General features: G+C 41.1%; 1 protein-coding gene across 6 annotated transcripts in view; it reads right to left on the reverse strand.

The window, feature by feature from the left end:
* Positions 1–26,500, reverse strand: part of TTC12 (tetratricopeptide repeat domain 12) — a 51,092-nt gene extending 24,592 nt beyond the window's left edge. For 3 of the 6 annotated variants that reach the window (XM_088791453.1, XM_019753346.3, XM_019753343.3), the window contains exons 1-7: positions 26,388–26,500; positions 24,792–24,864; positions 12,051–12,214; positions 11,467–11,488; positions 10,736–10,813; positions 9,776–9,897; positions 4,532–4,591 (exon numbers count right to left, since the gene is read on the reverse strand). In XM_088791453.1, the coding sequence (XP_088647579.1) occupies positions 4,532–4,591; positions 9,776–9,897; positions 10,736–10,813; positions 11,467–11,488; positions 12,051–12,214; positions 24,792–24,849 (504 nt within the window). In that variant the 5' untranslated portion in view covers positions 24,850–24,864; positions 26,388–26,500. Of the gene's footprint in view, positions 1–4,531; positions 4,592–9,775; positions 9,898–10,735; positions 10,814–11,466; positions 11,489–12,050; positions 12,215–24,791; positions 24,865–26,256; positions 26,317–26,387 lie in introns of those variants that run through there. The other 3 variants (XM_019753345.3, XM_088791452.1, XM_074335466.2) reach the window with 3 other exon arrangements.

Consider the following 26,500-nt stretch of genomic DNA (forward strand, 5'->3'; position numbering starts at 1 on the left):
TAAACAGACTACATCTCAGTAGGCCCGGGAAGTTCCTCCCCTGAAATAACCCACGATGTAGCTACTGGGATTTTATTCGCTTATCATTTAAGGTTGGGAGGAACTCCCCCTACAAAAGGCAGGATTGTAACTTAAGGCTGAACAGGGGGCCCTGCACCTATGCACCTACCTGCCCTTAATTACTATAACTCCAGAGGGAATGATTTGGCACAAAGACATAAACTATAATTTAAAACATCCAGTTAAGTAATTGAACCCCTTTTATGTACAAGGCAATGTGCTGGGTCAGATGGAGTCTAAAAAGTCCTGGGTGAACCCCTGGTCTGCCTCTCACCAGAAATGGGATGTTGGCCAGACTACCTCGCTTTTCTGATAATCATTTTCCTCATCTGGAAAGTGAAGGTAATAATAGTCTCTTTCTCTCTCTCTCTCTCTCTCTCAGGTTGTTGTGAGGACGAAATGCTTGTAAAACGCTAGTGCAACACCAGGTAATACAGTATCAGCAGCTGTTACGACAGTTACAATGACAATCCATTTCAGGGCAAAAGAGAAAATTTAAAGAAAAGTTAAATAACAATAGAAGAGGTAACAATAATTGTTATTGGAGAGCCCTTTCTAGATGCATTTTCATGAATATCATTTCATGATTTGTTGCTAAGTAAATGGCAGTAGTAATAGTAATAACTGTGCATTAATGTTCACTCTTTCTGTATGGTTCATACGAATTATCTTATGCAAACCTTGTAACAATTCTATGAAGTAGTTACTATCCCAATATTACAGATGAGGAAACTAAGATGAGGTTGGAGAGGTTCAAGGTCCCAAGTGGAACAGCTGGGATTTAAAATCTGCCCATTTGACTCTAGGACCCAAAGGCTTAAAAATTACAGCAAATCTCCTTCAGAAAAGTGCTACAGCAGTTCAGTAGAAGGACATGCACTGTGAAGAAATGTATTTTTGGACACATGAAGATCAGACAACTTCGCGAACTTGTTGCAACGCTGTTAACTTTTTTTTTTAATTGGGGAACAGTGTGTTTTTCCAGGACCCATCAGCTACAAGTCAAGTCATCGTTTTTTTTTTTGTTTTGTTTTGTTTTTCATTTTTTTCAATCTAGCTGTGGAGGGTACAGCTCACTGGCCCATGTGGGAATTGAACCGGTGACCTTGGTGTTATGAGCACTGCACTCTAACCAACTGAGCCAATTGGCCGCCCCTGCAAACACTTTTTTAATATCAGAGGGATTATTCATTATGAATTTGTACCAACTGGACAGTTAACCAAGTTTACTATTTGGAAGTGATGAAAAGGCTGCGTGAAAAAGTTACACAACCTGAACTTTTAGCCAACAATTCATGGCGCTTACATCACGACAATGCACCAGCTCACACGGCACTGTCTGTGAGGGAGTTTTTAGCCAGTAAACTAATAACTATATTGGAACACCTTCCCTACTCACTGGATCTGGCTCCCAGTGACTTCTTTCTTTACCCAAAGATAAAGGAAATATTGAAGGGAAGACATTTTGATGACAATCAGGACATCAAGGGAAATATGACGATAGCTCTGATGGCCATTCCAGAAAGAGTTCCAAAATTGTTTTGAAGGGTGGACTAGGCACTAGCATAGGTGCATAGCTTCCCAAGGGGAGTACTTGGAAGGTGACCGTAGTGATATTCAGCAATGAGGTATGTAGCACTTTTCCTAGGATGAGTTCATGAACTTAACTGTCAGACCTTGCACTGTTTCAGATGATGCCCATACAAGCAGATGGAAACCTGCAGGAGGCAGCTGAAATGCAGCCTGGGAACCCATGGGGAGGTGGAGACTAGGGAAGCAGTTCTAAGCGCCATTTGCAGAGCTGAGAGTTGAACCCATAAAAGGAAATGAGAGTCTTGAGGGAGAAATTGCACAGAGAAGAAAGGCAGGGAGTGAAGGACTGAACCCTGGAGAATTCACACAGGGAGGAATTAAGGAAGCAGGAAAGGAATGGTCAAGGGAAAAGAGGAAACTCCAGCACTGCGGCTCAGGAGAGCCAAATGCTCACAGAGCCTTCACCAGCAGAGCATCAGGGATACAACAGGGGAAAACAAGCCAGGGCCTCAGAGCCTTGCCATGCCTACTGTGTGTCACCATGAGGGGCGTAGTGTGACTCCGCCTTCCTTAGACACTGAGGAAAGGGCTTCTCATGGATTTTCTCCCTTTTCTTCTTTGATCATGTGTCAGCCTCACCAGGACTATCTTGGGTGAACCCCAGGTCCCCTTAAAAGGAATCCTGCCTTCAGAGGAAGATGAATCGTATTATGCAGGAAGCGTTCTACTGATCCTAATTGAAACCCGCTTCGCTGCCTTATCTTCCCTGACAAGGAACATCAGTCTTGAAATATCATCACATGGGACTGTCTCTGCCAATTCAGAAGTTTCAAAAACTATTAAATTGGCATGAAAGTACTACTATTATTAATAGTGCTGTGCCACTGACATTCACCATGGATATATTACTTTTAAGGAGAGTGAAACTTTCTCTTTTAATTCAAAGCTTTGATGTAGAGCCAACCGTTGTTAGTTTTTCAAACTTTGTATAGCTTTTTTCCCATTCCTCCAAGTGTTTCCCCAAACCTCTTCAACTGGGAGCCTCACTGGGCATTTAACGAGACTGGCTGCTGAGCGTCAGTGTTGCGTAATATCAGCTCTGTTGGGCCTGCTATGCCTGGGTTTCACTGCCAATCCCACTGTGCTTCCATTAACATTTGGGAACAGAGCTGTGTATTACCCTGAATCAGCATGATGGCGTGCCAACCTCTTCAGTCCTTCTCAGATCAGAAAAGATACTTCTGGAAGCCCCACAATGGCAGACCCCCCCAGCCAGGGACTGTGGGGTTTAAAGTTGCAGTGGAGAGGCTGTTCTAGTAGATGGTTCAGAGCTACAGCTCACAGTTAGACCAACATTAGCTGTGTGATCCTACACAGGTTACTTAATTCAGCTTCAAGGCCACGTTTCCAGTGGCCTTGGATATAAGGATAACAGTGGTACTAAACATAATAGAATAGAATGTTTTGAGGCTCAAGTGACACAACTCATGGCCAGCAAGCAGCAAATGGTGGCTTTTGCTGTTGTTAGTAAAACTGAGGAAACTGTCCTTCCCTCTCTCTTCTGAATGATGGTAGAAAAAGAAATCATGATCCAATAAAGTGGCAAAGCAGGTTAGTGGCTCTGTGCAGGCAGTGTGAAGACCCTGATGTCATCAGCTTTGGGCAGTTCCTATATGGTAAAGACTGTAATGATGCAATGAGACAAGATTTGCCACCATAACTTCAAAGGAATAAACAAAATCAAGCACTCCAGATGTCAGTTTTAGAGGGTCCCCAGTGTTTTGTAAACCATTATTAGTAAAGCTGATTTTCAAATTCGCCTGTCCCCTTGGCTTACCCTCTCAATAAACAATAAGGAAGCAGGTGTAGCCCACGTGCTGCTGTCAAATGTGCTCGTTTGGGGCCGTGTGCTCATTCAGCGGGGGGGAGATGTGCTGTACTGGGAAGTCAAGTCACAAGATAAACCTGGCACGTTCTCCAGACACTTCAATTTTACTTGATTATAAGTTATTTAAAATAACATGGATATATTAAGACAAACAGATACATTTTATGGAGTGTAATGCAAAATTCTCAAGAATTTTTAAGATAAAGTATATGATTAAAAAGAAATTTCACACTCTCTGCTTCCAGACCCTCCAGGGGCTCATGTTTGTTCATTAACAGCACTTCAGCGAGGAAGTCTGGGAAGCACCGGTTTGGGTGATTTAGTCAAAGCACCCATATGACAGAGTAATTTAGGGGAATGTGGATTAAGGGATATTTAAATATTTAGTCATCTGAAATAATGTTCCTAAGAAGTGATCATGATATTTCTCTTTTAAAAACTCTTCTATTTCACCAACAGTCCTTACTTCTCCCCACCTTTAATTGTCTGTGTTAGTAGACTTCGGAGGAAATATCATGCACGGTATTATGCTACCTGCCTGAGGCCTGACTAGCATCCAGGCTGAACAACAGGAATTCTTTCTTCTGATGAATCCTCTACAAATAGGGGATGCTATCATATACTTCTAAATTGTTAGAGCTGCAGGGAAAAGGCACAGACTGAAGAGGAAGAACGACATTGTTGAAACAAGCTCCCATGGTTGGCTCGAGAAAGAGGAGGGAGGCATCATCACCCCTTCCACACGAAGCAAAGCGTCTGATAACACAATAGCAAAGGATGAGCCATTGCAATAGAAGCCTTGAAAAGCCAGTATTGAAAGCAGCTTCTCTGGAGTACTTACCAAGAGCGAGGTACTTTATGTATATTATCATAACCCTCCAGACAATTTTGTTCTATCCGTTTTACAGATGAGGAAACAGGCTCTGATTGCACAGCCGATACCCTTCCCGCCACGATACACTGGCAGTTCCCCTCTGTTCACTCCAGGACTGAGGCATGTGGCCCAAACAAGCCCAACTCCATCATGTGGAAAAGGAAATATTTTCTTACCTTCAGAGCCCAGTCACAATCCACGAGTGCCTTCTCATAGTCCCCAAGTTTTATATAAGCCTATAAAGACATAAATAGCTGATATTCACACACAACTCTGTCGCAAGCAGTCTTTAGTTAACACGGAAAGAGCAGTCGAACAGTAGAATGGTGGTGAGAAGTAACTGGTCCCTACTGGTATCAGTCAGGGTCCCAGCAGGAAACAGATGGCACACTCATGCTCAGATGATAACCGAGGACAGTTTAATCAAGGGACTGTTGACAAGGTGAGGACAGGGTTTAGAGTAACCAATAGGAATGTCATAGAACCCCAGGGCTGGCAACAGTGGACTGCAGGGGCAGGAGGAGGAGCAATGGCCAAACCAGAGAGGATGGCTTTGTGAAAAGCGCCGCATAATGAGAGCTGAGGCCTTTAGTAGAGCTGAAGCTGACGGACTGAATAGCCCGGTGTGACTATCCTCTTTCCTTCTGGCCTCATTGGCTGAACCCAAATAGAAGTGAGAAAGCAGGGAAGTCAAGGGTCCAGTCCACAGAGGTCCGTCCTACGGGCACAGAGCAGGGCAGGGAAGGATGTGAAAGAGCAAAAGAAAATACTCAGCACACTAAACACATCTACAAAGGACAGCTAGCTTCTAGAATCTACCCCCTTCCCCGAGAATATTCCAGAAGGAAACCAAATGATACAGGGAATCAAAAAGATAAGAAGTGCTGGTGAGAATGTAGAAAAATCAGAAACCTCATACACAGCTGGTGGGAATGTAAAATGATGCAGCCACTTTGGAAGACAGTATGGTGGTTCCTCAGAGAATAAACATCGAGTTACCATATGATCCAGCAATGCCACTCCTGGGTATATACCCAAGAGGACTGTAAACACGTTCACAAAGAAATCTGTGCACAAATGTTCATAGCAGCATTATTCATAATAGCCAAAAAGTAGAAACAATTCAAATGTCCATCAACCGATGAATGGATAAATAAAATGTGGTATAGCTATGCAATGGTATATTATTCAGCAATAAAAAATGCTGATGCGTATAACAACATGGATAACCTTGAAAACATTGTTAAATAAAAAAAGCCAGACACAAAAGGAAAAATCTTGTATGATTTCATTTACATGAAATGTCCAGAATAGGCAGATGTATAGAGACAGAAGGTACAGCAAGTCCTGGAATAACAGTTTTGCTCAACGTCATTTCATTATAATGTTGATGAGATGCCGTAGGAAATTAACTCTTGCTTATATTAATTAGCTGATGGTAAAACTGATTTCATTATACTTCTTTTTGCTTAAAGTTGCAGAAACTGGACTTACTATAGATTAACGGTTGCCTAGGGCCAGAAGTGGGGGGATGGGGGTTTTGGGGGTGAACCACTTAAAGGGTTTCTTTTTGGGATAATAAAAATGTTCTAAAATCAACTGTGGTGATGGTTGCACAACTCTGTGAATATACTAAAACCCACTGAATTGTGCACTGTAAATGGGTGAATTGTATAATGTCAATTATATTTCAATAAAGCTATTACCAAAAAAGATAAAGTTCTGCTTCTTTCCTCATGAGCACACCAAGAAGGAAAAGATACAGGAAATAGGCGGACATGTAAGAGTCAGACCATCATCATGAGCACGGGGTGCCGAATGTCTTGGAGTTCTCTTTTGGGATCCCCTAGAATTGGCAAAAATCTTGAAAAGTAAGAATTGACTCAGAATTCTGTGATCCACTCACACTAAACTAAATTTAGTTAATTTATAATGTCAAAGAACTACTGGCATATAAACATATGAAAGGCTATTTACTTAACAGCAAGAACAATGACTACTGCACCTTCTGTATTAATTACTGGATACAATATGTGGTCAATAAATTCTTATCAAGTTGCATTAAGTAGATTTTAAGCACTCTTCTTCTGAAAGTTCCCTAAGAAGCAGCAATGATCACCCTTGTCATGCGGGGGACCCTGCTCGCTGTGCCATTTGTCGTGTGGGGTGGCCTGTGGGGTCTCAGCTCCCGCTTCCACATAAGAACACAGGATATGGCTAAGCCAAAAAGGAACACCCACGGAGCCATAGAAAGGGGCGTCATACTACTATAGTCTCACTGGAGGCTGGATCCACACGACCTGCAACCTGCTGTCCACTTCTCTGCCTGCCACCCAACCAACTGACCAACCAGTGCAGCCGTGGCAGTTACATCAGTGGCTAATTGGCTAACTAGTTACAGCTAATGGTCAATTAGACACAGCTGACGGCCATCTACTACCTGAGCCAGCACCTTTCCACATGAGGCCGAGAGCCTGGAAACTGTTCTCTGGGACTCTATCCCCACAACCCTGTTGTACGAAAGGAAAATCAGGCAACAGGAGGATAAGCGGCTTTCGCAGATTCCCATCAGTCACCAACAGTAGAGTCAATACTCTATGTAGGTTTGCCCATGATCAAAACTGTACCACGACACTGACATTCTTGACAATAATAAATATGATGAGATATTTACATGGTCAAGTCAAATATGAGGTCAGTCTAATAACTCATGGGGAATTCGTTCAACCAAAGTGGGGAGGGAGCAGGCAATAGCCAGCTAATGAATTTCTGCAGTGCACCTCTTTGCATCCATAGGAAGGAAGCTGCTATGTAATTGCTGTATGGGGGACCCTGATCGCTGCGCCATTTGTTGTGCGAGGCAGCCTGCGGGGTCTCAGCTCCCGCTCCCCACATAAGAACGCAGGATATGGCTAGGTCAAAAAGGAAAAGAACACCCATGGAGCCATAGATAGGGGAGTCATACCACTATAGTCTCACTGGAGGCTGGATCCACATAACCTGCAACCTGCTGTCCGCTTCTCTGCCTGCCAACCAACCAACTCGACCAACCAGTGCAGCCACAGCAGTTATATCAGTGGCTAATTGGCTAACTGGTTACAGCTGACGGCCAACAAGCCACAGCTAACCCCCGAGTTAGCACTTTTCCACGTGAGGCTGAGAGCCTGGAAACTGCTCTCTGGGACTCTGTCCCCACAGTAATGCTTTCATTAACTTGAGTTCTGTACTAATTGAAGTTGACGAGGCTGAGCTGGCTGTTCTATAAAGCACCATCCTTTCCTCCAGGGTTTGGGGTTGCATTTGAAAGTCAGAGGATGTAAGAAAGAAAATAGGATCCTTCTAGACAACTGTAGCCATGATTATATGATAATGCTATTCAGTATACATTCAGATTTTGAGAAAGTCTACATGGGCTTCAACATTTTCTCTAGAGCCTTTTACTTTTTCTTTTTTTTTTGTTCTTTTTAAAGCTTGGATTGGACATCCTGTAACTTCCCTGTTCTCTTTTGCTTTCCCATATTTTAAGAAATACTTTTTCCAAATGATTTATCTAAATTACACCAGCAATCTATTGATCATAACATTAGCTCCAGGAGAAAAACAAAGCGATGAAAGGGTAGGTTTTCTCTCTAGCAACAGAAACACTCAATTCATAGGGTCCTTATTAAGTGTTTTCTAACACTGCATGCAAACAGGTGAGGCATTTTAAAAATAGTCAATGGTTTAAACGATTTCTAACACCAGGCAGCACATTTTGCATTTATTTGTCTCCGAGTAAGCTTTCTTTTTGGGAAAGCTGGAAGGCATTGCTTTTCCCAAGTTTCCATTGCATTTAGTACTTATTTTTATCTACAGTCATTCTTAATGTAATTCTCCAGAATCAAAGTGCGTTTAAAGTTGAGTACAATAAAAATGTAACTAATTTAGATGAATTAGGGTATAGACCATCTGAATTAGATATGTTTGACTTACACATAACATTTTAAAAGCAATTCAATTTTACTGCTTTCAAATAAGTTCAAAGTAACAAGACTGAGCAAGCATCAATAGGTAAATGTTTCAGAGACCAAATTTAGTGATAAATATAATTATTATATTAATTGTTTGCATTTAAATGTTTCCTTTGAAATGTCAACAGAAACTTAATTCCCTTAAATTGATTTATTGTGCCTCCAGTGTTATGTAACTTAACAAGGATTTATTGAACATCTGTTATAAATAAAGCATTAAGGGTAAAAAATATATGGCAGGTTTTGCCCCCAAAAACTTTATGACCCAGTTAGGGTGATAAAATGTACACTGCTAATTCAACTTCCGGTCATTTTATTTCTCAATTCGCTTCTTTATGACAATTTTTCTCCACAAATGGGACTAGGTAAATGACATCTCCACTCTAGTCTGACTTATCCAAAATGCTGAACTAATCAGGTTACACTGTGCTTGGATTTAGTTATCATTAAATCACTGTCACTTCCCAGACTTTTTTTTGCCTTTTAACATCCTGTTTCTAGCTTTCAACACTTCCTCAACACACGACAGCAGGACATGGAAATTGGAGCTGATGAGGGCTCTTCATCTTGCAAATGACACGGCATCACGCTCATCTCGCACACGTGCTGCTGACGCATCTTGACTATCGGATAATCATGTCCATGGGCCTGTCAATGTTCCAGGCCTGGGCAACAAAGAGTTCTACCACACACAGACTCAAGTCCTTGTCAAAGATAAGGTCACAGGTGACATTTTTGTTTCAACTGAGAACTATCAACCTTGTCTCTTCATTAAGTAGTAGATAATAAACATCTGGGAGATAGTTTTTACCTGGGATTCCAGGAAACCGAGCTCAACTGTAATACCAAACTCATGTATTAGGGATTGCAGAAACTCAAAATTTCTGAGAAATGGCTCTAGGCCCATCAGCTTTCCAGCTACCCCAGTCACAGAATCTTAATCAAAGAGAGACTGATAGAATGAAAGAGAAAGTAATGGAAGAGGAGCTCAGGAGCTAAGACTACCATTCAAAAGGAAGCTAGACAAAACCAGTGGTGGCAGAGTTCCAAGGTCATTTCATTCCACTAGCTTTTCAGTTTTATACATGTGGAAAAGTGTCTGGTAACCATCAGTGATGGGCTGGAGCTGACTTATCCTATGGAGAGAACTGATTATGTGTGGCTCTTCCCAAGTCCTCCTTCAATTGTTTCAAATCGGTAGATTGAAATTGGACCATGGTAAGCATATTTGCACCATGGAAACGGGCAAATACTCCAAACAAATCAGCTTCCCCCAACACCCCAACCAGAGCCAGTTGTTAAACATTTACCAGCACACCACTGGTCCCATCTGGTCTCATTTTCTCTGATTTCACAGGTTTAGTGGATACTATTCCCTGAAACCCATGGTCACAGTGTTGGCTCACTGACCTGGGCTCGGTTGGTGTACAGCACTTTCACGTCCTTCAGCTTCTCCAAACCTTCACTGTAGCACAGGATGGCCGCTTCATAGTCGCCTCTGACAAATGCTTCATTCCCCTTTTCTTTCAGGGCTATGAGAATAAGAGTCATACAGGTGAGCTCTCTCAACACACTGGAAAATTCTTTTAGACTCATTCCCCTGATTTTCCAACTCCACTCTGAAGGTCATAGTGTCCATCGATCTAAAGAGGACCTCTCACTTGTTTCTCTTTGCAGGTATTTCAGGGTCTGCTTCTTTAAGAATTCTTTTCTCTGAATTCACCCAAGTCTTCTAAGTAGCTTCTCAGAAAAAGTAAATGTTTCTGCTTCAAGGCTCAGAAACACTCCACACTTGCCACCAAGACCAAGTCTACACACTCAATGTTTCATAAAGAGTCGAACAACTCATTTTCTAGCAAATATGGCATCATTCAGATCTGCAGTTTACATACCCCTGCTGGTATAAAATCAATGTTGGAAGCATTCTTCTGGCACGTATGTCCCCTGCCACACATACAGCCTCATCTCTTTCTTTTCATTTCTCCTCTCCCTTCTCACATCTTTGTTTTTGTTTCATTTTTCTTTTTCACTTCTCCATCAATGCCTCAGGCTAGCCCACTCTCATCACGATCCCTATGTTCCAAGCATTGTTTAGTACTGGTCTATCTGACCTGCCAGGTCTACGCATTGGCTTTAGAAAGAGGTTTGACTGTGGAGGCTGACTGAGGGCTATGTCCTACTCCCTGCTTGTTAGAGCCGTGACAGAGCACAGCCCACAAGTGTTTCTGCCTGGGCAGGTCCCCCTGCCTCAGGCCCACCATGAACCCACTGACTAGGAATCCTGATGTCCTTAGACATCAGCAAACAGACTCATGTGCTCATTCTAGCACAAATTATCCCAGCTATTAAGAAGTGAAGACCAACAATTACCATCCGCTAAGGCTCTGTTTTCCCTTCTTCTCTTGGCACGTTCCTTTGCATCCTTCTCCACAAATGCCAAGAAGGCTTCTGACCGTAGAGTTATTTCAAATATTAGAAAGAAAAATCCAAATACTATAATCAGTTCTTTAGCTCAAATTCAGAAGAAAGCTACTTTAAGGCGTTTGGAGCCACATTTCTCTTGCATACACATACAGGCACATGCACACGTCCACACACACGTGCGAGTATGCACGCATGCACGTGGACACACACACACACACACACACACTCTAAAGCAACCAAAATGACATCTTCTTAACCTGACAAGGTAATCTGTGTGATGTATTATTATATACGTGACGTCTACATCTATACTTGAAATTTGAATTATGCCTTTTCAAAGAGTTTTTCCTTGAAGACAGACTTTTGGTTCCATTTAGCATAATGAGCTTCTGAGCTGAGCAACAGAAACTATCTGGATCCCATAAGCAGCTAAGAATAAACTGGAAGATACAGAATAACTGAATTCAGTTTACAAAGATTGGCCAGGAGGAAACAGAGCAAAACCTCTGAGAGCTGTTCCCTCTGATCACTAGTACCAGAACAGGGTGATCAGTAGGTTTTTGTTCCTGGGTTGCTTGCAAACCCAGTGGCTCTGATTAAAGGGTCTGGAAGCTACAGTCAATAAACACTGATCCTAAATAAATAACACACATTGGGAAGAGAGATGCTGTCCTTACCTGAGTTTATTTCATCTGCATCCTGCAGGGTAAGGTTATCATAAAAACAAAGAAACAAATGTGAAAAAACATTCAAATTGATAAGTATATAAACCAAGAAGGTATCAGTTACACACGGAAAATAGGGTCATTTCCTTTAACTATCAATACTGAAGGGCCCCAAATTCAGGGGACTTGCTTTAAATCAGGAGATTGATTATGGGCACATTGTCATGGGGGCCAAATCTGCAGAAACAAGGGCGACAGATCAAGGGACCCCAGCTGTGCCTATATGAGTTGGAAACATAAGTTAGTAGAATATATTACCCTAACAGTGCAGCTTAAATATGGTGACAAGCTCAAGGGGTCAAGAGGCCGAATTTTCACTAAAACAAACCCAAAGTGTTGTTTAAAGATGACTCAGGAGGAGCAAGAAAAAAAAATCAGAGTTTATACTTCCTTGTGGAAAATAAATCCAGTGAATCTAAAAAACAAGACTACGTCAGCCTCGCCAGACAGTTTGAGACTAAACTACTACTTCCTCTGAATCAATACAGACGTCTCACTGTATCTACTTATATGACTCCGTAATAGAAAAAGGAAACCTTCGGAGGAGCTTGTGGAGGACTGATCATGGTCTTGTTCAAGGTGGTCCTGCATCTGTCCTCCTCTTGGTCTTCTTCCGTAAACAGGAGTCTCTCTTCTGTCTTGCGGACAGCTTTCTCTTGCACAACTGGGTCCTCAGAATTCATCTCCTGGATTAAATTGGCTAGAGAAGAAATCAAATGTGAGTCATTCAAACAAGGTCTTTAAAAGGAAAGACTTCTCACTAGAAAGGATGGTGCAGAACATTCTTAGGGAAGAACTTTTATGTTTCCAGTTTTATTGAGGTATAACTGACATATAACATTGTGTAAGTTTAAGGTATACAATGTAATGATTTGATACATATTGTGAAATCATTCCCACAAGACGGCTAGTTAATACATCCATCTCCTCACATAATGACACCTTTTTTTTAACGGTGAGAACATTTGAGATCTACTCTTTTAGCAACTTTCAAGTATATAACACAGTATTGTTAATTATAGTCACCACACTATATGTTAGATACACAGAACTTATTCACCTTATAACTGGAAGTTTATATCCTTTAACCAACATCTCCCTATTTCTTCAAGAAGGTTCTGAATCGGAAGCAAAAATTAGAGCAATTAGAACAAATGAGAAAAAATTAAGAACAGGATTTGTTCTGTCTGGAAAAAGCTGCAGGAGAATTTAACCAAGGCCTTCAAGGAAAAGAATTTTAATCCATTGATTTAATTCAACAATAATTTATGGAGAGCTTATCATAAGTTAGATATTATGCAGAATGCTATAGATAACAATGATGAATAAAAAAGATCCTTATTTTTGAAGAGCTTACAATCTTGTGTGGGAGACAAGCAGGTAAATAAAGGCAGCTCTGAGATCACAAAACAACAGCCCTTAACCCTATCCTTCCTTATCTGTCTTCACTTTACTGCCCACGCAGCTTAGATCCCATGGGCCATCACTTAGGCACCATCCTGCCCACATCCTGAACTCCCTTACCCTCCCACTCCACCTGCCAGACAAAACTCCAACTCTATATGAACCCAACTGTCCACTTCTCTAGGCCTTTATTAAGAATGTTGAGTACTGATAAAGACAGACACACCTGGTGGAATTGGTCCTAACACAACTTGACTGCCAGTGATGCTCAACAATCCTATGTTCCTAGTACGATTCTGACACCAATGCAATGTGCATGGTTTTTCCCCACACCACCAAGCAAGTCTCTGACACCAGCTGGATATCCTACAATTCAGCTTAATTCTGACACTATCTACCTAGAGATAGCAGCAGCCCACAGGTTGGGGCTCAGTCCTACAAGACCGCTCATCCCCCTCACTCCCCGTACTTCAGAGGCCAACTGAAAGTCCAGGTTGTCACTTGCACTTCTGACCAAACAGCTGTAGATTGGAGGTTCCCACGACTTCCTCCTCTGGTTTAATTAAGCAGCTCACAGAACTCAGAGAAACATTTCATTTATTAGATTACCATTTTATTATCAAAGAGTATAACTCAAGAATAGCCAGATGGAAGAGATGCACAGGGCCAGATATGTGGGAAGGGGCTGCAGAGCTTCCATGCTCCACCCTCTCCAAATCTCCCGGTATTCACCAACCTGGAAGCTCTCTGAACCTCCGGGCTTTGGGTTTTTACGCAGGTATCACTACATAGGCACGATTGATTAAATCATTGGCCAATAGGGATCAATTCAACCTCCAGCTCCTCTTCCCCATCCTTAGGATCCAAGTCACTCATTAACATGAACTCAGGTGTGGTTAAACTGGGTTTATTATGAATATCAAGAAAACATTTAGCTGTCACTTAGGAAATTCCAAGGGTTTTAGGAGCTCTTTGCCAGGAACAGGAATGAAGAACAAATAAATATTTCTTATACATCACAGTATCACACACAGGCAAGTTATCCTATCATTCTCCCAATGACTTTAAAATATTGTCTCCAATCTAAACCTGACCATTTCAAACAGATGACCTTACTTATTAAAGCAGAGAGGAAAGAGATGCCATCAGAAAGGAACTCCAACTACCTGCTATCAAAACTACAAATTGCTGAAAAAACGGCGGCGTGAGGTGAGTCTGCTGAAATCTCCCCTGGAATTTACAACAAACGGAACAACTATAATTCCACAAAGGACTCCCTGCACAGTAGCTACTGTGTTTCCCCGAAAATAAGACCTAGCCAGACAATCAGCTCTAATGCGTCTTTTGGAGCAAAAATTAATATAAGACCCAGTATTATATCATTTATATATTATATCATATTATATTATTACACCTGGACTTATAGTAAAATAAGACCGGGTCATATATTAATTTTTGCTCCAAAAGATGCATTCAAGTTGATTGTCTGGCTAGGTTTTATTTTCAGGGAAACAGGGTAGGCAAGACTAAGAGGCACGCAACTGAAATCATCTAAAGGTGGGCAAATTGGACTAATGGGGGAGGAGGGAACCTGGAAGTGCGGAGACACAGGCTGTGTGGGCAAAGGACACAGACGAGAGCTTGGAGCTCCAAGCTCCCTCCATTCTGGAGCTACCGCAGTCATGGGAGAGGGAAGAACTCAGACTGCTAGTGCTACTGTTATGGCCCACATTCCCGCCTGAGGGATCAGCATATAACACGGTGGAACCCAACGCTCATGGCAGAGACCTTGGAGCAAAGACTGAGGGAAGAAGGGTGAAAACAGCGGTTTAAGCCCTCACTGCTGCCAAGCAGAGGACGGAAGGCTTAGGCATGAAGTCTAGCTGCCTCACCCCCACCCTCCCAGTGCTAGAAGCAGAAAGGTAGCAGTGTCAGATCAAAAGAATAGAATATCCGCAGCTGTGAGAACTGCGGCTCGTAGCCATAGACTCGCAGCCCAACTAGTTCCGGCAAAGGGCAAAGGGGAGGGAGCCGTGGAAGCAGGACAGGCTGCGGTGGTGGTTGCCGCCATTACCCTGGGCCACCTCTCACAACTCACCCCACCCCTGGCTCCACCTATCTGGGCGGATCCCTGCAGGAGTAAACAGAACTGCTGAAACACACGGGCTCTGAATCTGGTGCAGGAAGAGCTTTGGAATTTCGGAAGTTCTCCACATGCACCTAAAGAGGATGTGCCCTGTGATCTAGGCAACCTGTTCACAGAGGAGAAGCCCGTCTCCCAGGGAATTCTCCCATTGTGTGAGAAGCCAGAATAGTGCAGAGAAAATATAACACAACAGCGTGAGAGAGAATAAAAGGCTGCAGTCGGAGAGAAAATAAAATATTCTACCAACACCTACTGGAAAACAAAAGAAAGACCTCTTTCTATCAATCTGTTGCAGAACCCACTCCTGTAGATGACTAGGAAGAGAATTATTAAATCATTAAATGCCATGAATAACCAAGGTAAAAAGACAGCACAGAAAGGAAACAAAAAGTCTCTAGAAAATGAATTTAAAGACATGGAAATATGTGACTTAAATGACAGAGAATTCAAGACTGCAGTTCTTAAGAAACTTAACGAGATGCAAGAAAACAGACATTTTAACAAACTCAGAAACACAATCAAAGAACAATATGAACATTTTACCAAAGAGACTGAAATTTTAAAAAAGAACCAAATAGAATTTCTGGAGATTAAGAACTCAATAAAAGAAATGAAGAATGAAATTACGAGCTTAGGTAATAGAGTTGACCAGAGGAAGGAAAGAATCAGTGACATCGAAGATAGAAATCTGGAAATGACATAGATGGAAGAAGAGAGAGACTTAAGATTTAAAAGAAATGAAAGAACTTTATAAGAACTTTCTGACTCCATCAGAAAGAGCAATATAAGAATAATGGGCATACCAGAAGGAGAAGCAAGGAAAAAGGGAACAGAGAGTATATTCAAACAAATAATCGATGAGAACATCCCAAACTTGTGGAAAGAACTGGATCCTCGAATCCAAAAAGCAAAGAGAACACCTAATTACTTCAATCCCAACAGGCCTTTTCCAAGGTATATTGTATTGAAGCTGTCAAAAATTAACGCAAAGAAAGAATCCTCAAGGCAGCCAGGAAAAGAAGATGGTAACCTACAAAGGAAAGCCCATCAGATTATCATCAGATTTTTCAGCAGAAACTCTACAAGCCAGGAGGGAGTGGAACCAAATATTCAAACTATTGAAAGAGAGAAATTATGAGCCAAGAATAATATATCCAGCAAAGATATCCTTTAGATATGAAGGAGGAATAAAGACCTTTTCAGATATACAGAAGCTGAGGGAATTTTCTAATACACGCCCTGCAGTATAAGAAATACTGAAGGAGGCTAAAAGAATACAAAACCTTGAGTAATATCATGAACAGACAGAAGCAGGAAATGGCAACCCCTACACCAAGTAGGACACTACATATTTAAACATAACATACTGGCTAAACAAGAAAAAAAAACTCTTAAAAAAAGAGGAAAAAGACAACTTGCTACTGCAGTGCAGAAATCAACTCACAGAATAAATAGGAATAGTTTGTGACAAAAAAACCCAAAAAACAAAACATAAAAGGGGAGAGAGAAAAGGCCTGAACTGGCACATGGGAATGGAGAAAGTAAGCATACTGAAGAAAATGGAATACTTTAAATATGAAACTTTCTTTTACATAAACTTAATGGTACCTACTCAAAAAAAAAAAATCAAAAAAAAATCCAGAACTGAAATATATAACACAAAAAAGGAAAATATAGAGGGAAAAATCATAGAATACCACCACACTGAAATAAGAGACAGCAACAAAAAGAAACAATGGAGACACCATCCCAACAGAAAACCAGAGATAGAATGATAGGAAATTTTCATACATCAATAATTACCCTAAATGTAAACGGACTGAACTCACCAATAAAAAGGCAGAGAGTAGTAGATTGGATCAAAAAACTAAACCAAACCGTATACTGCCTCCAAGAGACACATCTCAGCTACAAGGACAAACACAGACTCAAGGCGAAAGAGTAGAAACTGACACTCCAAGAAAGTAGTATTCAGAGAAAAGCAAACGTAACCATGATGATATCATATGAAACAGTCTTCAGGATAAAAAAGGTTACAAGAGACAAAGATGGACATTTCATAATGGTAAACGGGACTATACAACAAGGAGACATAACATTCATCAATATTTATGCCCCCAACAGGAGAGCACTGAAATATACCAAGCAACTACTAACAGAACTAAAGGGAGAAATTGACCAAAACACAATTAGAGTAGGGGACCTAAATACATCATTGACAGCTGTGGATAGAGCATCCACACAGAAAATAAATAATGAAATAGCAGCCCTAAATGACACATTAGATGAAATGGACATAATTGACATTTATAGAGCACTTCATCCTAAAACATCAGACTACACATTTTTTTCTAGTGTACATGGAACATTCTTGAGGACAGACCATATATTGTGACATAAAACTAGCCTCAGCAAATTTAAGAAGATTGAAATCATACCAAGCATATTCTCTGATCACAAGGCTTTGAAAATGGATATCAACTGCAAAAAGAAAGCAGGAAAATCCACAAACATGTGGAGGTTAAACAACATACTTTTAAAGAACGACCAGGTCAAAGAAGAAATTAGAGGAGAGATCAAAAGATACATAGAAACAAATGACAATGAAAATACATCCTACCAAAATTTTTGGAATGCAGCAAAAGCAGTTTTAAGATGGAAATTTATATCGTTACAGGCCTATCTCAATAAAGAAGAAAAATCCCAGATAAATAACCTCATGTTACAGCTTAAAGAACTAGAAAAAGAAGAACAAATGAAAACCAAGGTCAGCAGAAGGAAGGAAATAATGAAAATTAGAGCAGAACTAAATGAAATAGAGAACAAAAAGACAATAGAAAAAATGCTGAAAAAAAAAGAGCTGGTCCCTTGAAAAGATGAACAAAATGGACAAACCCTTGGCTAGACTCACTAAGAAAGAAAGAGAAAAGACACAAATAAACAAAATCAGAAATGAAAGGGGGATGTTACCACGGATGCCACAGAAATAAAGGCTCATCCAAGAATACTATGAAGGACTATATGCCACAAAATTCAATAACCTAGAAGAAATGGACATGTTCTTAGAAACATATCGCTTTCCTAGGCTGAATCACGAAGAAGCGGAAAATCTAAATAGACCAATCAACAATCAGGAAATTGAATCAGTCACCTGAAACCTTCCCCAAAGCAAAAGTCCAGCATAAGATGGCTTCATTCGTGATTTCTACCAAACATGGGATGTCCTACTACATCCCAGGGGCACAAGGATGGTTCAACATCCGCAAATCAATCAATGTTGTACACCACATAAACAAAATAAAGGACAAAAATCATATGATTATATCAATAGATGCAGAAAAAGTGTTTGACAAGATACAACATCCATTTATGATTAAAACACTTAATAAAATAGGTATAGAAGGAAAATACCTTAACATAATAAAGGCCATATATGACAAATCCTCAGCTAATCTCATAATTGATGAAAAAACTGAAGCCCTTTGCTCTAGGTTCAGGAACACGACATGGCTGTCCCCTATCACCTCTGCTTTTCAACATAGTGTTGGAAGTCCTTGCCAGAGCAATCAGGCAAGAGAAAGAAATAAAAGGCATCCAAAATGTGAATGAAGAAGTTAAACTGTCACTCTTTGCAGATGACATGATGCTATATATAGAAAACCCTAAAGACTCCACCAAAAAGCTATTAGAAACAATCAACGAATACAGTAAAGTTGCCGGTTACAAAATCCACATACAAAAGTCCATCGCTTTCCTATATACTAACAATGAAATCTCAGACAAAGAATTAGAAAAACAATTCCTTTTGCAATTGCAGCAAAAAGAATAAAATACCTAGGAATAAACTTAACCAAGGATGTGAAAGACCTATATGCTGAAAATTACAAGACATTTTTGAAAGAAATTGAAGAAGACACAAAGAAATGGAAAGACATTCCGTGCTCATGGATTGGAAGAATCAACATAGTTAAAAAGGCCATATTACCCAAAGCAATATACAGATTTAACGCAATCCCCATCAAAATCCCAATGGCATTTTTTAAAGAAATACAACAAAAAAATCATCACATTTCTTTGGAACCACAAAAGACCCCGAACAGCCAAAGCAATGTTAAGAAAAAGGAACAATACTGGAGGTATCACACTTCCTGACTTTGGCTTGTACTACAGGGCTACAATCATCAAAACAGCATGGTATTGGCAGAAAAACAGACACATAGACCAATGGAATAGAATTGAGAACCCAGAAATAAAACCACATAAATATGGACAGACAATTTTTGACAAAGAAGCTAAAAACATACAATGGAGGAAAGACAGCCTCTTCAATAAATGGTGCTGGCAGAATTGGAAAGCCATGTGCAAAAGAATGAAACTGGACTGCTATCTGTCACCATGTACCAAAATTAATTCAAAATGCATCAAAGATTTAAGCATAAGACCTGACACAATAAACTGCATAGAAGAAAACACAGGTACTAAACTTATGGACCTTGGGTTCAAAGAGCATTTTATGAATTTGACTCCAAAGGCAAGGGAAGTAAAAGCTAAAATAAACGAATGGGACCATATGAAACTTAAAAGCTTCTGCACAATAAAAGAAACCATCGACAAAATAAAGAGGCAACAAACTGAATGGGAGAAGATTTTTGCAAACAGTGCCTCTGATAAGGGGCTAATATCCAAAATATACAAGGAACTCATGCAACTCAACCCCAAAAAACAAACAACTCAATTGAAAAATGGGCAGAGGACCTGAAGAGACATTTCTCCAAAGAGGACATACAAATGGCAAATAGACATATATGAAAAAATGCTCAACATCACTAACCATCAGAGAAATGCAAATAAAAACCACAATGACATATCACCTCACCCCAGTCAGAATGGCTATCATCAACAAGACAAATAGTAACAAATGTTGGAGAGGCTGTGGAGAAAAAGGAACCCTCATACACTGTTGGTGGGAATGCAGAATGATGCAACCGCTATGGAAGGCAGTGTGGAGGTTCCTCAAAAAATTACGAATAGAATTGCCATATGACCCAGCAATCCCTCTCCTGGGTATCTATCAAAAAAATCTGAAAACATTTATCCATAAAGACACGTGTGCTCCAATGTTCACTGCAGCTTAATTTACGGTGGCCAAGACATGGAAACAACCAAAATGTCCTTCGATAGATGAATGGATAAAGAAGTTGTGGTATATATACACAAGGGAATACTATTTGGCGGTAAGAAAAGATGATATAGGAACATTTGTGACAACATGGATGGATCTTGAGATTATAATGCTAAGCGAAATAAGTCAGACAGAAAAAGCAGAGAACCATGATTTCACTGATATGTGGTATATAAACCAAAAACAACAAAAGAACAAGACAAATGAGAAACAAAAACTCATAGACACAGACAATAGTTTAGTGGTTACCAGAGGGTAAAGGGGGAGGGTAGTGGTAGATGAGGGTAAAGGGGGATCAAATATATGGTGATGGAAGGAGAACTGACTCTGGGTGGTGAAAACACAATGTGATTTATAGATGATGTAATAAAGACTTGTACACCTGAAATCTATGTAACTTTACTAACAATTGTCACCCCAATCAACTTTAATTAAAAAAAAAGAATTGTACACCTGAAATCTATGTAACTTTACTAACAATTGTCACCCCAATCAACTTTAATTAAAACAAAGAAACAAACAGAAAACCTACAAATTGCCAACATCTACATCCATCCTCCTTACTACATGGAAAAAGTATCCCTCCTGGTGTTCTTTTCCTGTGCTCACCATACTATCATCTTGTTTTGCGTAATCAGGAACCTTGCATCATCAATTATGTCGTTTCCACATATTTTCAACTTCTCCCATATTACCAGCTTCTTCCCATCAATATTTATACACTTTAAATCTCCCCTAAGGCCCTATCTCCTCCCCTTCACAAGTAAACTTCTTAAAGGCATTTGCCTCTTCCCAGGTCTTCATTTTCCACTTGAAGGTAATTTTTCATTACCATTCCTGAAGGTAATTTTTCACATCTTTTAGTTGTTGACTATTTCAAACTAACAGAAAATAATGTAACAGATGTTTTAATGCTTAGTATTTGTATCATTTATCTTTTGCTGCATAACACAACACCCCAAAACTTAGTGCTTAAAACAACAATCATTTATTTAGCTTTATTTAGTTCACAAGTCTCTAGATCAGCAATTTGGGCTGGGCTTAGTTGGCCAGTTCTTCTGGTTTCAGCGGGGCTCATACATATGTCCATGGCTAGCTGTCGTCAGTCAGCTATGTGGCTCTCTTCTGACAGTTGACTGAGCAATGGGAGCAACTAGGGAAAGTGTGTCTCATTTTCTGGCAGGGGTTTCTAAGAGTGGCATGATTGCAATCCCTACTGCACAAGTACTTTCCAAGCTTCTGCTTGTGTCGTGTTTACGAACATCCCTTTGGACAATTTAAGTAACATAACCAACCCAGATTCAAGAATGGAGAAACAGACTCTACTTTTGATGGGAAGAAAGGAATCTGTGACCATTTTTGCAATCTACCAGAGTATTTGTGTATGTATGTGTATTTAGTCATCCTAAATAAATGGTTTTATAAAATGTGCGTTCTTTTGCAACGTATGGATATTTCAGTTGATTCATTTCCATCATTGTATATACCACAGTTAATCCGTTCTCTTATTGATGGACATCCAGGTGTTTTTTAATTTTTGTGTGACAGCAAATAAATGCTGAATTGAATATCTGTGTACATAGTTCTTTGTGCATACATGTGACATATTCTTTGGGATAAGCATCAATTTTTACTCCTACCAGCAGTGTGTAGGCGTTCTCATTCCTCCACACCATTGCTAACACTTGCTATTGTCAAACTTTTAAGTTGTTGCCACTCTAATGGATGAGAATGGTATCTCATTAATGTTTTCATTATGGCTTGGATTGAGCATCTTTTTATTAGTTTATAAGCTATTTGGATTTGCTTTTCTGTGAACTGCTTGCTCCTACTCTTGGCCAATTTTCTATTGGGTTGTCTTCTTCTTCTTCTGATTTCTTTATATATTCTGGACTGGTTATACGTATTTGAAAACATCTTCTCCTTGAGTATGGTTTGTCTTTTCATCTGTTTTATGGCAACTTTTGTTGAAGAGAATTTCTTTTTAATTTTAATGTGTTAAATGCACCAATACTTTCCTTTATGATTTATGTCTTTTGTGTATTTTAAAGTTACTCATATACTCTCTCGTGTTGTCTCCTAAAAGTTTTAAAGTTTTGTTTTTCTCATTAAGGCATTTCATCCGCCTGCAGTTGACTTTTGTGTAGGGCACCAGTGCCATTTGTTGACAGTCCCCACCTTCCCCAGTGATATACTGTGCCATCCCTGTTACATGTGTGAATCTGCTTAGGCTCTTCATTGCATTCTGGACTACTCGACTTTTCCAGCACCAAAACATCCTGCATAACTACGATCCCCTTATAATAAATCTGAACATCTGGCAGAAAGAGCTATTCCACCTCATTTTTCTGAAACAAAATTGTTTTGATTATATTTTCATTGATTGATTGATTATTCTTATCCCTTTGCTCTTCTATGGGAACTCGAGAATCAGTTTGTTAAATTCTATACAAAACACTTTTAGGATTTTAATTTAAATTGTACTGAATGTAGAGAATAATTTGGGGAGAACCTTGATCTTTGACTTCTAGCCTCCAGAACTGTGAGAAAACAAAGCTCTGTTGCTTAGGCTCCCCGCCCCCCGCCCCCCCGCCTGTGGTATGTAGTTACAGCAGCCCAAATAGATTAATACACCTCCCTGAAGTGAGGTGGAGTCTCTTGCACTTTGCAAGTCTCTCTTTGTATCATACATCACACTTGAAATTACTTGTTTAGTGTCTGTTTTCACCATTGGACTGTAGATATTGTGAAGGAAGGTAGTTCTTGTTTATTGTTACTATACTCTCCAGTGCTTAGCAATACTAAATGCACAGCAAGAGCCCAAGAAATGAATGTATAGAATCTATACACATGTAGCTACATAAATTGTAAATGAAATAAACTTAGAAATTCAGTTCCTCAGCAGCACTAGCCACATTCCAAATGCTCAGCAGCCACATATGGCTACTGATTACCATAGTGGACAGTGCAGGTTACAGAACAGCTCCATCATCACTTTGAGTATGAAGGGAAGTTAGCCAAGTATAAAAAGATGGGGAGGCAGAGGGAATGACAGAGGCAACATGCAGAGTAGGGACCATCAAGGTATGTTTAGGGAACTAGAAGTAGTTTCTTGCTGCTCAAGTGTGAGGTGGGAAGAGGAGAGAGGTAAGGAGAGGTCATGGGAGGACTTAAGTCCTGATGAGAGCTTGAAATTTATTGTGACTGCAGAGAGAATCCAAGCAGAGAAGTGTCTGGGTCAGATTTGCATTTTAGATACATTACTCTGTGGGGAGTGTCAGCCTAGAGGCAGGAAAAACAATCAGAGGGTTGCTGAAATAGTCTGGGTAAGAGAAGCAGAACAAAGGGAAGATTGGGGAAGATGGAGCTGGAGAAAGAAGCCAAACTTGATGGTTGATTGAAAGTAGGGCTGAGAGATGGGAGTCTGATGTGACTTGCAAATTTCTGGATGGTGGTGCCACCTACTGAGACTAGAATGAAGGTGAAGGTAGGAGAAGCGGGTGCTACTTGAGAGGACAGAGGGGGAAAAGATAACTCAGTTTTGGACACATTAATTTGCAGTGTTTGTGGGATACAATGGATGTGACAGTTGGCACAGAAGTGGGGGCTCAGAAAAGAAAGCTGGGTGGCAATTGAGATGTGAGGGTCTTCAGCAAACAGGTGGTAGTTAAGACCATGTGCTTGGATTAGACCACCTGAAGAGAGGGAGTGGGCCAAGGCCAGAACTCCACAGAACAACATTTAGGGATGGGCAGAGGAGAGGCCAACGATGAACACCAGAACACGCTATGGTTGTGTCATTTATCAAGTTATCCAAACTATTTTTAAAATCATTTTATTCTTTGGAACCAGAGAACCTGCTGGAAGCAGCAATTTCAGCATATTTCTAGAATATGTAAGGTTTGTTTGCTTGCTTATCGTTATCCTCAAACAAGCCCCCTGAAGTACTCGCTGCTTTGGAATCTCATGAATGTAGCAGGTGGGGTCAGAGTACATCCTCTGAGACCCCACTGTCTTAGCTGAGGAAGGGGTCTTCTTGAGTCAAGAATGAGAGACAGGGTTATGCCAAACACAAGCCATCAATGGAATTTCACAGATCCTGAGGGAAAGCCACTTGATTTTGCCTCAGCAGCTAAAAAACAGAAATGGCTCTACTCTAAAACGAGAGGTATCCCAGACTTATCAACTGGGCACCTAAGTGATCTCCTTGAAGGGGACAGATAGGCTTCTTGGCGATGGGGAAATGGAAGCTCCTTTTGACCTGATTCTACATGGAAAGGGGGCAAAATATGGCAAAGGCAAAATATGGCTGTCAGCCTGAATTCCAACAGACAGTTAATAGGTCCTCTGATACCAATTAACAGCCAGAAAATTCTATGCCCAGAATCTAACATTACTTACTTCTCAATGCCCTATTTAATTTCAATCACATTTTTTCTTAAGAGTCATAAACCTGTTGGGCACCCCAGGAACTAACTTAATCATTTCTCTTTAGTCACTCCACCTCTCTAAAGTAGAATTTATTTATGATTCACTGGTACTTACTGATTTCATCCACATTTTTAAGAAATTTCTGCAAGTCTTTCTCTTGATCGTCAGCCATGGTGAACCAGAATCCCTGAGAGAGGCAGAATAAATGATGAAAATTATTAATAATGAAATACTAAACAGAATTTGTCAGGCTTATTAGCCTTCTAACACTAAAAGCCAAGTGATTATTTTAAAGATGGTTTTGTGTTTATAAATGTCATGAATAACAGCAGGATGATCTCTTTCACCCTGACTGCTGTTAGGCCAAGGGACACTCACTATTATTTGTGGTGATACCTCCCTCCACTGGGGAAACCACTCTGCAAAATGTTCCTCCAAAGCCAACATCAACAGCTGTGATTCAGGGACCTGGCGGAGAGGAGAGAAGCTGACAGGCCTCCAGAGATGGAGGATGCTAATTCTTGACTTTGATCACGACAGACCAGACCAGTCCAGCCAGAAGCCTGAAACTGGCTATGTGACAGGTAACCAGAGATGGGGCAATTTGCAACTTAATGTCCAAAATTGTTTAAAATATAATCTTCTGACTTGTTTCTGAGGAGTGAAGGGAAGCTACAAATTGGCTAAAGGGATTAGTACTTGACGGCACCATGAACCAGTGTCTCCTCTCTTCTCCAGGGACTTCAGATTTATTACCCCTCAGTTTTTCCTGAGTGAAAAGAAGGATGGTGTAACCAGTGGTTCCCAAAGGACATCCATAGAACATAAAAATCATCCCAAAACGTGTTAAATACAGATTCCTCAGCTTTAGCGCCAGAGCTCCCCCGTCAGTAAACTTGAGATAGTAGTATCCAGAAATGTATCATTTTAAACACTCCCCAGGTGATTCTGACTGACAGCTAGGTTTAGTAGTCGTGGAACGCACCTGCAACTGGGAATTTGAAATCTGCCACAAAGAAGCTGTGAGTTATTTGATCTGAGACTCCATTAACTACAAACTGTGTGGCCTCAGCTAAAGTCACAACCTCTCTGAGCTTCAGAGTCCTCATTCATTCTATGGAATCGGTGAGGACTATCCTGGGGATTAATTTTAAAGCTCTGGGCACCCATGAGTGCTAAATGCGAGGCATCCCTATCTATAAAATCGGGGTGGGGATGTGTGCTACGGTACTTCTCCAGCTCTAACATTTTAGACTCCCACGGAACTAAGGCGGAACAGAAGAAAGGCTCAGAACTTTCATGGCCAAGCGCCAACCCCTCAGGTCCCAGGACAGGGGTCGAAGGGCACGCAAGGCCTGAGCAGTGAACCCACTACAAGATGAGGCCTGGCCAGGCCGATGCCATAAATGTCAGGGCGCAGGGCGTTTCACTCAGCAGGAGCTACCGACAGCCCAGACGTGAGCAGGAGCCTCGCAACCGGTTTGCCCCAGACGTCCTTCCCCGCCCGGCGCAAAGGGGCGGGGCCGACGGCACCGTTGCCTCGCAACCGCTCCAAAGCGTCCACCCGTCCCGTGCCCACCGTGGAGGTCCCAGGCCGCAGCCGATACACTTCCACCTGCTAAGGCCCAAACCAGCATCCTCTGCTCGGCTCTGACGGTCTAATCAGGACCAGGTCCCAGGGAGGACCCCGGGCCAGTGCGCTGCACTAACCTGACGCCCCCAGGGTTGGACAGGAAATGGCGGCTGTGCGCGGGCGGAGACTGATCGAAGCTGGGGCCGGGGCGTGGCCCGGGGCGGGGCGGGGCGTGGCCCGGGGCGTGGCG

This window comes from Rhinolophus sinicus, chromosome 14, assembly GCF_057876585.1.
Source record: "Rhinolophus sinicus isolate RSI-liver-muscle chromosome 14, RSI-T2T, whole genome shotgun sequence".
Taxonomy (NCBI): domain Eukaryota; kingdom Metazoa; phylum Chordata; class Mammalia; order Chiroptera; family Rhinolophidae; genus Rhinolophus; species Rhinolophus sinicus.